This window comes from Syngnathoides biaculeatus, chromosome 1 (assembly GCF_019802595.1).
Source record: "Syngnathoides biaculeatus isolate LvHL_M chromosome 1, ASM1980259v1, whole genome shotgun sequence".
NCBI lineage: Eukaryota > Metazoa > Chordata > Actinopteri > Syngnathiformes > Syngnathidae > Syngnathoides > Syngnathoides biaculeatus.
In genome coordinates, this window is record NC_084640.1 from 2,641,806 (window position 1) to 2,655,204 (window position 13,399).

At 40.9% G+C, this 13,399-nt stretch overlaps 2 protein-coding genes across 3 annotated transcripts; both read left to right on the top strand.

Moving 5' to 3' along the window:
* atp5if1a (ATP synthase inhibitory factor subunit 1a) lies at window positions 1-5,982 on the top strand. Its single transcript, XM_061824987.1, has 3 exons — window positions 1-211; window positions 5,127-5,239; window positions 5,314-5,982. Exons 1-3 carry the CDS (start codon window positions 140-142, stop codon window positions 5,453-5,455), a joined length of 327 nt encoding a protein of 108 aa, XP_061680971.1. The 5' UTR covers window positions 1-139; the 3' UTR covers window positions 5,456-5,982.
* Window positions 5,983-6,103: 121 nt separating this feature from the next.
* LOC133502740 (heterogeneous nuclear ribonucleoprotein R-like) lies at window positions 6,104-12,977 on the top strand. Of its 2 annotated transcripts, none has more exons than XM_061823944.1 (11): window positions 6,104-6,257; window positions 7,003-7,163; window positions 7,237-7,355; window positions 7,437-7,544; window positions 7,624-7,737; window positions 8,915-9,091; window positions 9,333-9,480; window positions 9,601-9,806; window positions 10,993-11,142; window positions 11,201-11,322; window positions 11,410-12,977. In XM_061823944.1, exons 2-11 carry the CDS (start codon window positions 7,007-7,009, stop codon window positions 12,011-12,013), a joined length of 1,905 nt encoding a protein of 634 aa, XP_061679928.1. In that variant the 5' UTR covers window positions 6,104-6,257; window positions 7,003-7,006; the 3' UTR covers window positions 12,014-12,977. The 2 variants fall into 2 exon arrangements, with proteins under 2 accessions (XP_061679928.1, XP_061679988.1); XM_061824004.1 differs by having other exon boundaries at window positions 9,333-9,468.
* Window positions 12,978-13,399: the final 422 nt, after the last annotated feature.

The window sequence follows — 13,399 nt, forward strand, 5'->3', positions numbered from 1 at the left end:
GACGGTGGCAGCAACACGCCTGCTTCCGCCCAGATGCTTGTAAAAATTTCCGCAGTTTTGGCAAGAAGGGATAACTAGCATATACATTATATATAAAGCTGCTCCGGTGTGACGACGCCTCGCTACAGCCTCGAGCAATATGTCTCGGCTTCTGTTAAGATTGAACGTGAGGGGGTGCATCTCATCTCAGATCCGAATGGCATCTGATCAGGTAAACTGTGCTAAGAGTGCTGACGTGATGACACCGACGAACGTTAGCATTAGCTTTCTAATGTGTTTTAACCAACCTTGGAACTTTGCCTCAAAGTTCAACCTGAGGCATGCATGGGCCGTTATTGCGATCTAAAGTGAATTTACCCTTGAAAATCTAAAAGTATGTCTTCGTGTTAGGATTGGATGTTTTGGCTTGATGCCGACAAATACTACACGACGTTTTAACAATTGACAAGTTAAACATCAGTGCATGACTTAATGTGTGCAAATATAAACAAATAGGTTTAGGTCAAACATAAATGGTTTACATGCCTTGTTTGTTTAAAAAAAAAAACATTGCATAACACTTAGGCGTGGCCGTAGTACAGCAGTATTTTTAAGATAAAAAATATATTAAAAAAAAGAAATGACATTACAGCATATGTTATAAGGATTCAACAATTGTGTTATAATTTCTACAGTTTTATATTGCAACTACAGTTCTGCCAATAATATCTATACAAAAAAAGACGAAAACGATAATTGGCAGAGGCACATTTTAAACTTTGATCAGTGGAATCACGTGTCATTGTAACCTTGAATGTAACTGGTTAATGGTTTCATGAGTAAACTGAATTCAAGATACAGTTCAACAAGCAATACTGTCAGTTATGCATTTATGTTTAAACATACAGATTTTTTTTCTGAATTGAACCACAGTGCAGAGATAAAGGAGTAAAAGAGTTAGGGTGTGCAAATATAGAATTAGCAATGTGACATATCAAACATACACAATTCGGTCAAAATGATAAGTCTGGTGGGAACGGGCTTTTAGCCTGAGTACAACACATAAAATGTTGGAAATTGCTTCATGGATTCTGAACAAATGAATAGTGTGAGTTTTCTTGGGGCTTTTTTTTGTCTCTGAAAAATATTGCCTTTTTGGGGAATGTTTTTGCACGATAGAAAAAAATGGAAAAAATGCTTTGAAATTGGGGTAAGAAAGGTTATGAGTGCAAATAATAAAATGGTAATGTTGTTGCTCGAATGTTAAAGAGGTTAAGACAGTGTAAATATACAAACACTACAGTTGTGTTTTTAATTATTTATTCCCTACTCTAATCTTTGTGGACAGTATTAGGGTTTTTATATAGTGGACTGTATAGTTAAAAAATCGTCAAATAAAAATAGCTTTCAAACATTACTTGGACATGTTGTTAATTACATCATTGTTGTTGCAGAATTACAATGACCGAACTCACATCAATTAGTAGACCTTAAAGGTCAAGTGTCATAACTATAAACATTCTAAATTAGATGGTGAAATGAAAAATACATATAGCATTATTCACTTCAATTTCTACACGAAAAAATAATTATGAACAGAGAGCACGTCATCCATGCGCAAAGTTGCGGAAGTCTCACTCGACATCCAAGTGGTCGCCATATTGGCTGCATTTACTGTCTGTAACGTCACCCCGGACATATGCCATTGAAAATGCGCTGTGGCCCCGACTGTGGGACACGCCCCTTCAGACACGGAAGCTCTTCGAAGAAGAGAACGTCTCACAATCGAGTCAAGTGTCTGGGGCAATGTTATTCGATAATTTTGAGCCATATTTAGATAATATGCGAATCACTTCTAAGTAACAACAAACTCCCTAACGTATGACACTATGTAGCATACTCAGCCACGAGTGATCACAATGCCACGGCCCGGGTGCAACGACCCAAACCACCGCGCCGAGCCAGTCCGCTTTACGGCGCTGTAGTCGCTTGTAGCTGAGTGCGCCATAAACAATTGTTTATCGCTGCTGCTATCGGCGGTGTTGTTCATCACAGACGACGGCGACGACTATGAACAACCCTGCCTGCAATGGTGCACTCAGCCACGTGCGATGACAACACCGTAAAGTGGCCCGGCTTGGCACCGTGATAAGCCACCTTGTACCGAAGGTGAGCCAACCCAGCCGAAGCCGTGACCGGCAGACGCGGCGATGAATCCGTGACCGGCGGACAAGCACGGCTTCGGCCAGGCTGGGTCGTCCGCGACGGCATGATGTGGCAGCCTTCGCTGGCAAGCCATCACGGTAGCCTTCGAGGGCGAGCCGACACGACAGCCTTCGCGGGCGAGCCCAACGTAGAAAACGTGCACATCGACACTTTTAGCACGCCTGTCATACGTACGCAGATCTTTTGTCACATTACATGGTCCGCCCGAAACTATTACTTTTTTTTAGTAGCTGTGTACACACCTACCTGTCATTTAGAACCCACAAAGCTCTGGTTCTTTGCACCCGTGCAATCCATTTTTCATGACGAACCGGGTTCTTGCAAACTTATGAAGGGTAAATCCATCCTGCCGAGTGTTCAAGCAATGTCCAGCAGTGCAACGAGCCGGCATTTTGGCTAACACAAAGGAACAACGAGCTACCTTCCTGGAGGTAAAACTAATAGAAACAAACGAGTCCACTTGAGGGTGGTCTTGCCATGAAAGTCTCTCCCTCGAGAGGATTTTCATGGCGAGAGTTACAAAAGCTGTATCCATCAAAATCAGGTTTTGTGGCACTTTAAAGGGCCATTGTCATGAAATGCATGATTTTTAGTATGTTATTAATGAAAAAACGGCAACCGACATGGACCCATGCTTTTTTTCACCACAAATTGTATTTTTCATTACAATATCTATTTTAGAATGTTTATAGGGATGACACTTGAGCTTTAAGTAAGAAATACAAAACATTGTTTATATTGTGTATTTAGAAAAATCAATAGAAATGAAGCTTTTCCTCCATCTGTATTGTGATGTTGCTCTACTTATATTAAAGGAAAATTCCAGTGGTTTGGAGTAACAATGTATTGAATAGGTCATGTAATATGTACTGTATCTTGATAATGTGATGTTAAATCCTCTCTCATTTAATAGTGTTTTGAGAAGATTTTTATCGACAATAACGAATTTTTAGGTGTCACATGACCTACGTGCGCAGATGTGACGTGTTACGTACCATTCCAAACGCTACATTACATGGGACACCATTATGCCCAGCGCTGATTTGTCAGATTTATCCTCATCTTATGAAGAAATAGCAGTATCGGTTGATCGGAAAGACGGAGGAATACTTCCATACACAGCTGTGTGTGCCGGGGATCGGGGGAGCTAGCGCCCCGACCCGTGCGAACGAGCTCCGAGGCTCAGCACGGCACATATCTTGTCACATCTGCGCACGGAGGTCATGTGACTCGCGAAAATGGAGGCGCAACTTAAAATTCGGAATTGTCAATAAAAATTTTCTCAAAACACTATTAAATGAGAGAGGATTTAACATCACATGATCAAGATACAGTACATATTACATGACCTATTGCATACATTGTTGTTCCGAACAACTTTCCCTTTAAAGAGAATTCCATGTTGCAATTCATAAATTTGTCTTGTGTGGAGAATCAAACCACACAGAAATAGAATCACCCCTCAGGGCAGTTTAGAGTCTCCAGTTATTACATGTTTTTTGTATGTGGGAGGAAGCCCGAGTGTCTGGAGAAGACTCAAGCGGGCACGGGGAGAACATGCTAACTCCTCAGGCTTGGCCGGGATTTGAACCCCAGTCATCAGAACTGATGCTAACGCTCTAACCAGTCGTGCCACCAGGCTACCCAATTTTAACTTAAGTGCAACATAGTTTTTTGATTTTAAGAATCCATTAAACAATCTATTGAAGAATAGATTCTAAAAATAGTGGCAACTAGGACTTAGCAATAACAGCCTCAGCAATTTGATTGGCTTCTAATTAGATAGTGATTCTTTAGGTTTCACTTTGATTTTAAAAGCTCTATCAATCAATTAAGGATTAATACACAAATAATACAGTAGATTTAGAAATATTTTTGATGCCATGTAAAAATAAGTCATGTCACTTTTTTTTTTTTTAAATCAAACATTTTGGGGCAGCACGTGGAGCAGCTGTAGAGCCTTGGTCTCACAGTTCTGAAGACTGGGGTTGAAATCTCAACCCCACCTGTCTGGAGTTTGCGTGTTCTCTCCGTGCCTGTGTGGGTTAAATTGCACAATTACTTACTCCCTCGTCAGACTCCGCGTCATTCCTGTCCGAAGAACCATCCGAATATTCAACATTATTTACAGCCACAGGTTCAAATCTGTATGAAAGTTTTCCTCCTTCTTCCCGATCAACTGATACTGCTATTGCGTCATCAGATGAGGATAAATCAGAGAAATCAGTGCTGGGCACAATGTAATCGAGACTTAGGTGCAGCACCTTACACGTCACATCCGCTCACATAACATGTGACTCGCGAAAATTGCAGCGCCCCTGAAAATTTGTAATTGTCGATAAAAATCTTCTCAAAACACTATTAAATGAGAGAGAATTTAACATAACATTGTTAAAATAGAATACATATTACATGACCTATTGGATACATTGTTCATGCCAAGCACCGGAATTCCCCTTTAAATTAGGACGAAGAAAAATACAGAAAAACTGAAAAATAATTACTCAGAAAAACAAAAAAAAACTGAAAAACTGAATAATGAAAAAAAAAAAAGCTCTTCAAAAAATTACTCAGAAAAACAGGATCTTTTTTATCCAAATGAATGCAATACCCTTCCGTATGCAGCTGCTTACTTTAGTCGTCGTTATGTTGTTGTTTATCGATGGAACCTTTCAGCCATACGATGCCAAATACAGCTAACGCGCCCCTCACTGGCAAGGAGGTGAATCGATTCAGGGGATTTTCTTAATGTTAAAGCAGGAGGAAGAATTGTAATGCATTGAGAAATCTCTGTTTTTACCTAAGCATAGTTCAAACAGACTGTAGGCTTTAATTCACAATTCAGGACAACCAGTCATTGTCAACGACTCTTTGATTTTGTTCTGCAATAATAATTTTTTTTCAAACAAATCTTATTCCAGCTTGGTGAGCTAGGCAAGGGAGCGGGGAAAGGTGGAGGTGGAGGAGGCTCAGTGAGGGAAGCAGGAGGTGCCTTTGGAAAACGAGAAGTAGCAGAAGAGGAGCGATACTTCAGGTGAGACCTCATATGTCAGATTCCTTTCCATGCTCTTCCGCCAGTCATTTACAAAATTCCCCATCCAATCGCAGGCAAAAGGAGAAGGAGCAGATGGAAGCGCTGAGGAAGCACCACACAGAGGAGATTGAGCACCACAAAAAGGAGATTGAGCGCCTACAAAAGGAGATTGACCGTCATAAAGGCAAAATTAGAAGGCTCAAACATGATGACTGAGCCATCGTATTCTAGTCAAAGCAGTGATAATTAGTGATTGATTTACTCGCCTGTTATGAGACCTTTTTGAATCCAAAACTACCAATAAAGTGAAACTCCATTAGCGCCGTTTTCTTTTTTCACAAAGTTATCTAAAATAATACTTGTTAGACCTTTAGTATTTCGCTCTTTGGCTTTCATGTTACCACACAGTCAACGCACCAGTTTTTGGTCTTTTGGTAACTTATGGCAGTGATTAGCAACCAGTGTGCCATGGCACATTAGTGTGCCGAGAAAGCTCCTCTGGTGTGTTGTGGAAAATGATCAATTTTCACTTAATCGGTTAGAACAAATATTGTATCTTTGTTCATCATTCTATGGCAGTAGCTAATAAAGACAGACTGAACATATAAAAGCTCTTCTATTAGAATAGCAGAAAGTGTATAATTGACTTGCGTATCCACTATTTGTGATATTTTTTGGTGTACCGTGAGATTTTCCAAATGTAAGATATGTGCCTTGGCTCAATAAAGGTTGAGAATCACTGGTTTATGGAACCTTGGCTTTTCAAATGAAAGCAAGCCTGTTGACTGCTTGTCTCTTGAATAGATGAAGAGGAACGCCCCTCAAGTATTTCATGCGGTTCTCGCGATATCTACCCGTGGCCGCGTTCTAGCGCACCGAAGACGAGATTAGCTGTCTGGAAAATCTAGTCAGTTCGACACAAAAACATTTTTCTTTCTATTTGTTTAATCCCACCTCCAGTCGCGTTAGTTGTTTCACATTTCAAAGCGCATTGGTGTTTATTGCCGGAATCCAGCTGGTGAGTGTTGCGAACTCTCTGTTATTAGCCGGTTTTTCTACTTGTGTATGTTGACGGTATTAGCACGGCGAGGCCTTCATACTCCTTAGCTACCTCGCTAAACATCTTGGGATCAAACGCCGACATCTTTGAATACCTCGATGTAATGGGGGTATCGTTCAATGCAACTGATGCTTGCGGCTTCAAATCCCGGGATGCTAATTGAAATCGATCGTTGTTAATCCTAGTTAGAAAACGGATTGCGAGGGGGGCAGGACGGCGAGTCTTCAGAAATTAGACACAAGTAGGCTACATACAGTACGGTAAAATACTGAAAGGTTTACGTAACTAATGAAACAAACATGTAAAAAAATATTACAAACGTCCTTTAGGCACTTTCAAATGTCTATTAAGTACAATTTCGTATTTATAAACCACACTTGTCTTAGCCGCCACCGTATCGTAGGATAGAAGAGCCACAAAAAGATTACATTTAGTTTACATAGCTTCCATACACTAACCGTATTTGAAGACAACTAGCCATCACCTCGTAATGTTGCGTTTTTTTGGTGCATTTATTATGAGTGACGTTTAGTCACAAAGCTCCCTTACAATGTCCTGAAAATATGAGTTCCTAAATATTTTCCATTGAATCATGTTTTGGGATTAGATTATAGAAGTGTAATCATGACAATTGTGGCAAGTGAGTGCCTCCATCGCAGCAAAACAACCCTCAGTGAAGAATGCTTAATTAACTTTGTATCAGGAGAATGGCTGCCGCTGAAGTGAACGGTAGTTCTGCCCTGCTGAAGGAGGAAGAAGAACCCATGGATGTTACAGGACCACTTACGGAGAACTACCAGACACTGATTAACGCTGGACTCTCACAGAATGTTGCTGAAAATCTGGATAACATCTTTCAGACAGGTGAGCGGCTGTTCTTGTACAGTATATCATTTTTGTAAGTGTGACGAAATTAACTCTTCTATTGGAATTCAAGGCCTGGTAGCGTATGCTGAATTGGATGAGAGGGCTATCGATGCTCTCCGTGAGTTCAGTGAAGACGGAGCACTCGCTGTGCTTCAACAGTTCAGAGAGAGTGACCTGTCTCATGTACAGGTAACAATAAAAAATGGAGACCCTTTAACATGATGTTGTAGTCCATATGGATGTAATTTATCAATGTCTGTTTTCATATAGAATAAGAGCGCTTTTCTTTGTGGAGTGATGAAAACTTACCGACAGAGAGAGAAGCAAGGTAACAAAATACAAGAGTCCACTAAAGGGCCAGATGAGACAAAAATAAAGGTATGGTAATTCCTTTAAGTTTTTGTTGTAAAAGGTTAGTTCTCATGACACAGTTCAGTTAATCTTGTTTGAATTTAAGGCTCTTTTGGAGCAAACAGGATACACATTGGATGTCACCACAGGGCAGAGGAAATATGGAGGCCCTCCACCCGAGGAGGTTTTCAAAGGATTACAACCAGGGATTGGGACAGAGGTAAATATGTGAAATACTTAATATTGTCGTAAAATTAAATCCCCATTGCTTGTCAATATCTGAACGATTGGTCCCATAGAGAATGGGCTAATGATATTTTGCTTCCAGCATCAAATAAATTCCACCATGAACTTTTAACAGAAGAACAATTTTAAACATTGGACCATTGTAAAAATCAGGGATGAGAATTTTCTGCCGATAGGCGGATTTCCGACTTTTTCTGACCAAAATGACCATTCTCGAGATAAGCGCAAATCCGTTGAGAAAATTTCAGGGGTGGGTAGGGGTAGGGTATCGTGCGCCTGGCTCTCGATGGTGGGCTCCGAACTGCAAGTTCAGCTTAGTGCTAGCACAAGCACGACTATCATACGCCGTTCTAACTTGCTCGGTAGTGTAAATATTTGCATTTTGCGACATAAGCATTAAAACTTGTTTGCGGCAGATTACTCGATTGGACAACAGAGTTATACAGTATAACGATCCAATCGTGTTAGTGGTTAATCGAGTTTCACCATTGCCATGTACATGTGTTCTCGGTTCTCAGAAATCGCAGTGTAACTTGTTGGTTAGCTAAGTAATGCCACGTGGGACTTAGCGCGAACTGAGCGACGGTGTGTTCAAAGTTTTACCATGGCGAAAGTGTTGGAAAAAAAGGATGAAGATCGAGTGAGTGCAATTGACAAGGATGCTGGAATCAAAAACTGTTTCAGACGGGCATGGCTTGAAAAAAGTATAACCGTGCAGATAGGACCGAAAATGGTATCAACATGTCTAACCGAACACATACAAAAAGTGGACATTCCCGGCAAAGTGCTGTGCACTCTGTGTTCCGATAGGAGCAAAAAATATCCAGGAGGAAACTCAACACCTCTTCCTTTTCCTGTTTCCGAGTGACTACTGATTGTTTAGGATCAGGCTTGTTTTGTTACCAACGTTTAAGAAATAAACATGTAAATGAATGTCATGGCTACACAAAATAAGGGATATGTTTCAATATCAATTTTTTTTTTTCTACCTGTAACAAGTTTTAAATGTGGTTTTTTTTTTTTTTTTGTTTTTTTTTTGAATTTTTTTTTTTTGTGCTTGACTGTGCAGATTTGCGAGTGCGATGGCGGGTGAGCGTGATCGCACTCGTCAAATGTGAGTGACTGCATTCACACTAGTTTGTCATTTTCAGGTGTTTGTGGGAAAGATCCCAAGGGACTTGTACGAGGATGAGTTGGTGCCACTCTTTGAGTCTGCTGGGCCCATCTGGGACCTCAGATTAATGATGGACCCACTTTCTGGTCAGAATAGAGGTTACGCCTTCATCACATTCTGCAATAAGGATGATGCACAAAAAGCTGTGAAGCTTGTAAGTAGTGAGATTGCATCCTGAACAAAATGCATCAACATTGTAACAAGGACAGAATCTGCAAGGTTTGGCCTGTGCCTAACCATTTGGCACAGAGTTGTCACTGGCCTAGATAGATGCAAGCTTGACTCTACACATTGTTTACATAGACGTTATAGTCTTGATGCAATAGTAGTAGGTAATCTCTTTTGAATGTTTCTAAGTGTTCTTCAGTTCTTGACTTTTGTTTTTTATGTTCTAGTGTGATAACTACGAAATCCGTCCTGGCAAGTATTTGGGAGTATGCGTGTCTGTTGCCAACAATCGCCTCTTTGTTGGCTCTATCCCAAAGAACAAGACCAGAGAAAGTATATTGGAAGACTTTGGGAAAGTTACAGGTCAATTTCTAGGTCACAGATCAGGAGTTCATTTGTATTACAAATAATCCTTCATGAAAATGTGACTTTGTTACCTTTACTAAGGCATGCCAGTGTGACTGTTTTTTTTTTTTTTTTTTTTAAATAAATCAGAGGGTCTCCAAGAAGTGATCTTGTACCACCAGCCAGATGATAAGAAGAAGAACAGAGGTTTCTGTTTCCTGGAGTATGAGGACCACAAGTCTGCCGCACAGGCCCGTCGCCGCCTCATGAGTGGCAAGGTCAAAGTGTGGGGTAATCCAGTGACTGTGGAGTGGGCAGACCCTGTCGCTGAGCCAGACCCTGAAGTTATGGCAAAGGTTAGTAAGACCATAACACACGGCGATAAATTAATAATATAGTAATGTTGTGTATTTGCGAATTCAAATTGAATGTCCAGTGGCTAGCTGCTTAGTGTTGGACATATGGAGTAAACAAGACAAAAAGAATACTACAGGAGAATCTCTTAAAGTTCAATGCAAGATGTTTGCTTTTTTACCCCAGAGAAAGTGGAACGAGGGAAACAAATTTAATTCTGTTCTAGGGTCTAATTAATTAGCTTTAAAGGCAGTGTTTTAAGTAACATTTGGGGATTCTTAATTGGATCTGGATGTGCTAGACTTGATACAGATCTGTTCACCATTGCTCTATAATTAGCATTTTATTGTTGAGCATCTTTTTCTTGAATTTCCAATTGAACGGCTATGCCATTGTGTTTGAGCCCTAAAACTAGTTTATTTTTAGCCTTGTCGTGTGTCATTTGACAGTACTGTCAGTGTTGTAAATATCTGAGAGTCAAAGTTGAGACAAACACGTCAGACATGTAATGCGTGGGTGGACCAGACTACAACATAAATTCCCGTCTTTTATGATCACATGGCTTTATCTCATACACTTGTTACCATGGTGATGACAATGACACGTGTCATAAGAACAAAATGTGGGGGTGGGGGGTGCTGATGGTGACACGAGCTTGGGAGAGGGATTTGAGGTATGTTTAAATTTGATACAACTTGCAAGCAGCCAACAAAAGGATGTATAGCCTGGCAAACTAGTGTTAGCACTGACAGTTGTATGTAAACATGGCAACATTATGGCGAATCATGCTCTGTTTAGTGTGTGAAGTAGTTTAATTATAGAGTAATATAATTCACCAAGTTAGCATGCGGTATCTGTCATGCAGTAATGTAAGTTTGACCTGGTTGATTAGAATACATGACCTGACTAGAGAACACTTTTGAAGAAACTCAATATACCGTACAAATTAACAGACTGTAGATGAACAAGTCAAGACAAATTGCTCTACCTTTTGAATGAATCGGCTTTTGTTTTATTTTTTTAAACTTGATCGGCCTAAAAAATGCTGATCATGTAAAGTCTACCAACAATGGAAAATGTAGTCACAACATTGACTGACATTGACAGAGTAGGGAGTCTAAATGGTCTTACAAAGAAGAAACGGGCTCTAATTTGACTGTTGTTGAGACACAATTGTCTATGGTTCAGGTAAAAGTGCTCTTTGTAAGAAAGCTGGCCACTGCAGTGACCGAAGAGCTCCTTGAAAAGACCTTCTCTCAGTTTGGAAAGCTGGAGCGAGTGAAGAAATTGAAAGACTACGCTTTCGTTCATTTTGAAGAAAGGGAATCTGCTGTAAAGGTGAGTTGGACGTTGTTTCAACACAATGTCCCACATGAACTCATTCAATTGTGAATAGGCTATGGATGAGATGAATGGGAAAGAGCTCGGCGGGGATGAAATCGAGATTGTCTTGGCCAAACCTCCGGATAAGAAGAGGAAAGAGCGGCAAGCAGCTCGGCAGACATCGAGGAGTGCTGGGTGAGTTTGAAGAGGGGTGGGGAACGAGAGGTCTGGCGCTCTGCCTGAGATGTTCTCCATTTACAAGGTAACATTCTGTCTTTGTAGATATGACGACTACTATTACTACCAAGCTCCGCGCATGCCACCAGGGCGTGGCAGAGGTCGTGGTAGTCGTGGGGGGTATTCCTATCAAACAGATTACTATGGCTATGAAGACTATTACGATGACTACTATGGCTACGACTATCATGACTATCGTGGGGGCTATGAAGACCCTTACTATGGCTACGACGATCTATACAGCAGCAGGGGTCGTGGCAGTCGCCCCAGTAGGGGCGGGCCAACTCCATCCAGGGCCCGCGGTGTGCCACCGACCCGAGGAAGAGGGGGCTACTCCCAGAGAGGGCCACCCCTCGGAGTGCCGAGGGGTAGCCGAGGAGGGCGGGGGACCCCGTTCCAGCCGCAGAGGGGCCGCGGGCCTCGTGGGGCCCGGGGCAATCGCGGGGGGAATGTTGGAGGCAAGAGGAAGGCAGATGTGTTTAACCAGCCCGACTCCAAGCGTCGCCAGACCAACAACCAACAGAACTGGGGGTCCCAGCCCATCGCCCAGCAGCCACTGCAGCAAGGGGCCGACTATTCCGGTAACTATGGTTACAGTAATGACACCATGGAGTTTTCACAGGATTCTTATGGGCAGCAGTGGAAGTAAAGACACCACAAGATTTTGGCTGTAGGATGGCAACCAAAAAAAATTGATTGGCCATATTTGTTGATTGACTTTTTATTCATTGCCCCTCATTAATTACAAATCTGTTTGTTGTTAAGAAAAAAAGCCCCTAGAATTGGCTCGAGATCATTACAGGTCCAGCCTGGAAAGGCTGAAGAATGAAGGTTAAGTTGTGGTGAATAATTTACCCCCCAAAAAAAGTCATGTGTATTGTTACTTTTTCTTCCTGATTACCTAAAACTCAACAGTGAACATTACCCAAAGTGGACATTCATTGTCTGTAGTCTGAGAAGACATCCCAAAAAAAAAAAGAAAAAAGACATTGCCTTGCAGGACATTTGTGTCCGTTTCCCTTTCCTTCCCCTCTTGTACTTCCTTTATTTGTGCTTCTCGTGGCAAAAGTACACCAGGCACGTAGATGGCATGACAGAGCTGTAATAGAATACTTATTTGATTTGATTGAACTGAAATAACTCTACAAACGGGAGTTGGAGCCATACGATTACATGCTCCTCTGGATGACATGGGAATGTGTACAGTAGAAGATAATAGTCTGAAGAAATAAAGGCAGCTTTCTTAGTTATTTGCTGTGTCTGTTTTATACATGCTTGGTGTATTTTTAGCATCATAGTTGCTTAGGGACTTGCTTGTATATAAATGCTTATGGTTAGAGCTTCAGAGTTCATTTTTCTTTTTGAAAAGGTGGAGAAAAGAATCCACAAAAGAGGAAAACGACATTTTGTAAGTGTATGCTTAGCATTTCTAGAGAGCATCAAATTGTGATTTTTATTTCAATTGATACCATCATTTCCTGTTTTCTTTCAAATTGCCCAATAGAATATGGTTTGGCTTACCTTAAGAGCCAATAGCAGTTTGTTCTCTGATGTTATTTGTATTTATACCTTCTACATCTGTTCCGTTTCAATAAAACTCAGCTGAGAATCAATCAGTCAATTGTCAAATTCTCAAATTGAATCTTTTTCATTCAGCCACGTGATTAAATCTCAAGCTCAATTCTCACATTGGGATGAAGATCTTCTAATTCATTTGCCTCAAGGACAATCAGAAGGCTGCAATTGGTACCCGCTACTGGACAAGAGAATCTAATTGTTTGGAGACAATTATTAAAGAGGATTTTAACCCTTTATCCTTCCATTTTTGTGCTTATAATTATTGACACAGCAGTACCAAATCATCTAAAGTCCCTCGTGTGTGTAGATGTACAGTGTGGAATATAAATGACCTCAGCTGTTGTCTCCAGATCTTACAATGTTGTGGCATAAGTGACAATTTAATAGTAAATCATTAAATAATATCAGGCCAAATCTACAATGATTTTCCAGTGCAGGTATGGATATGATCTCATTT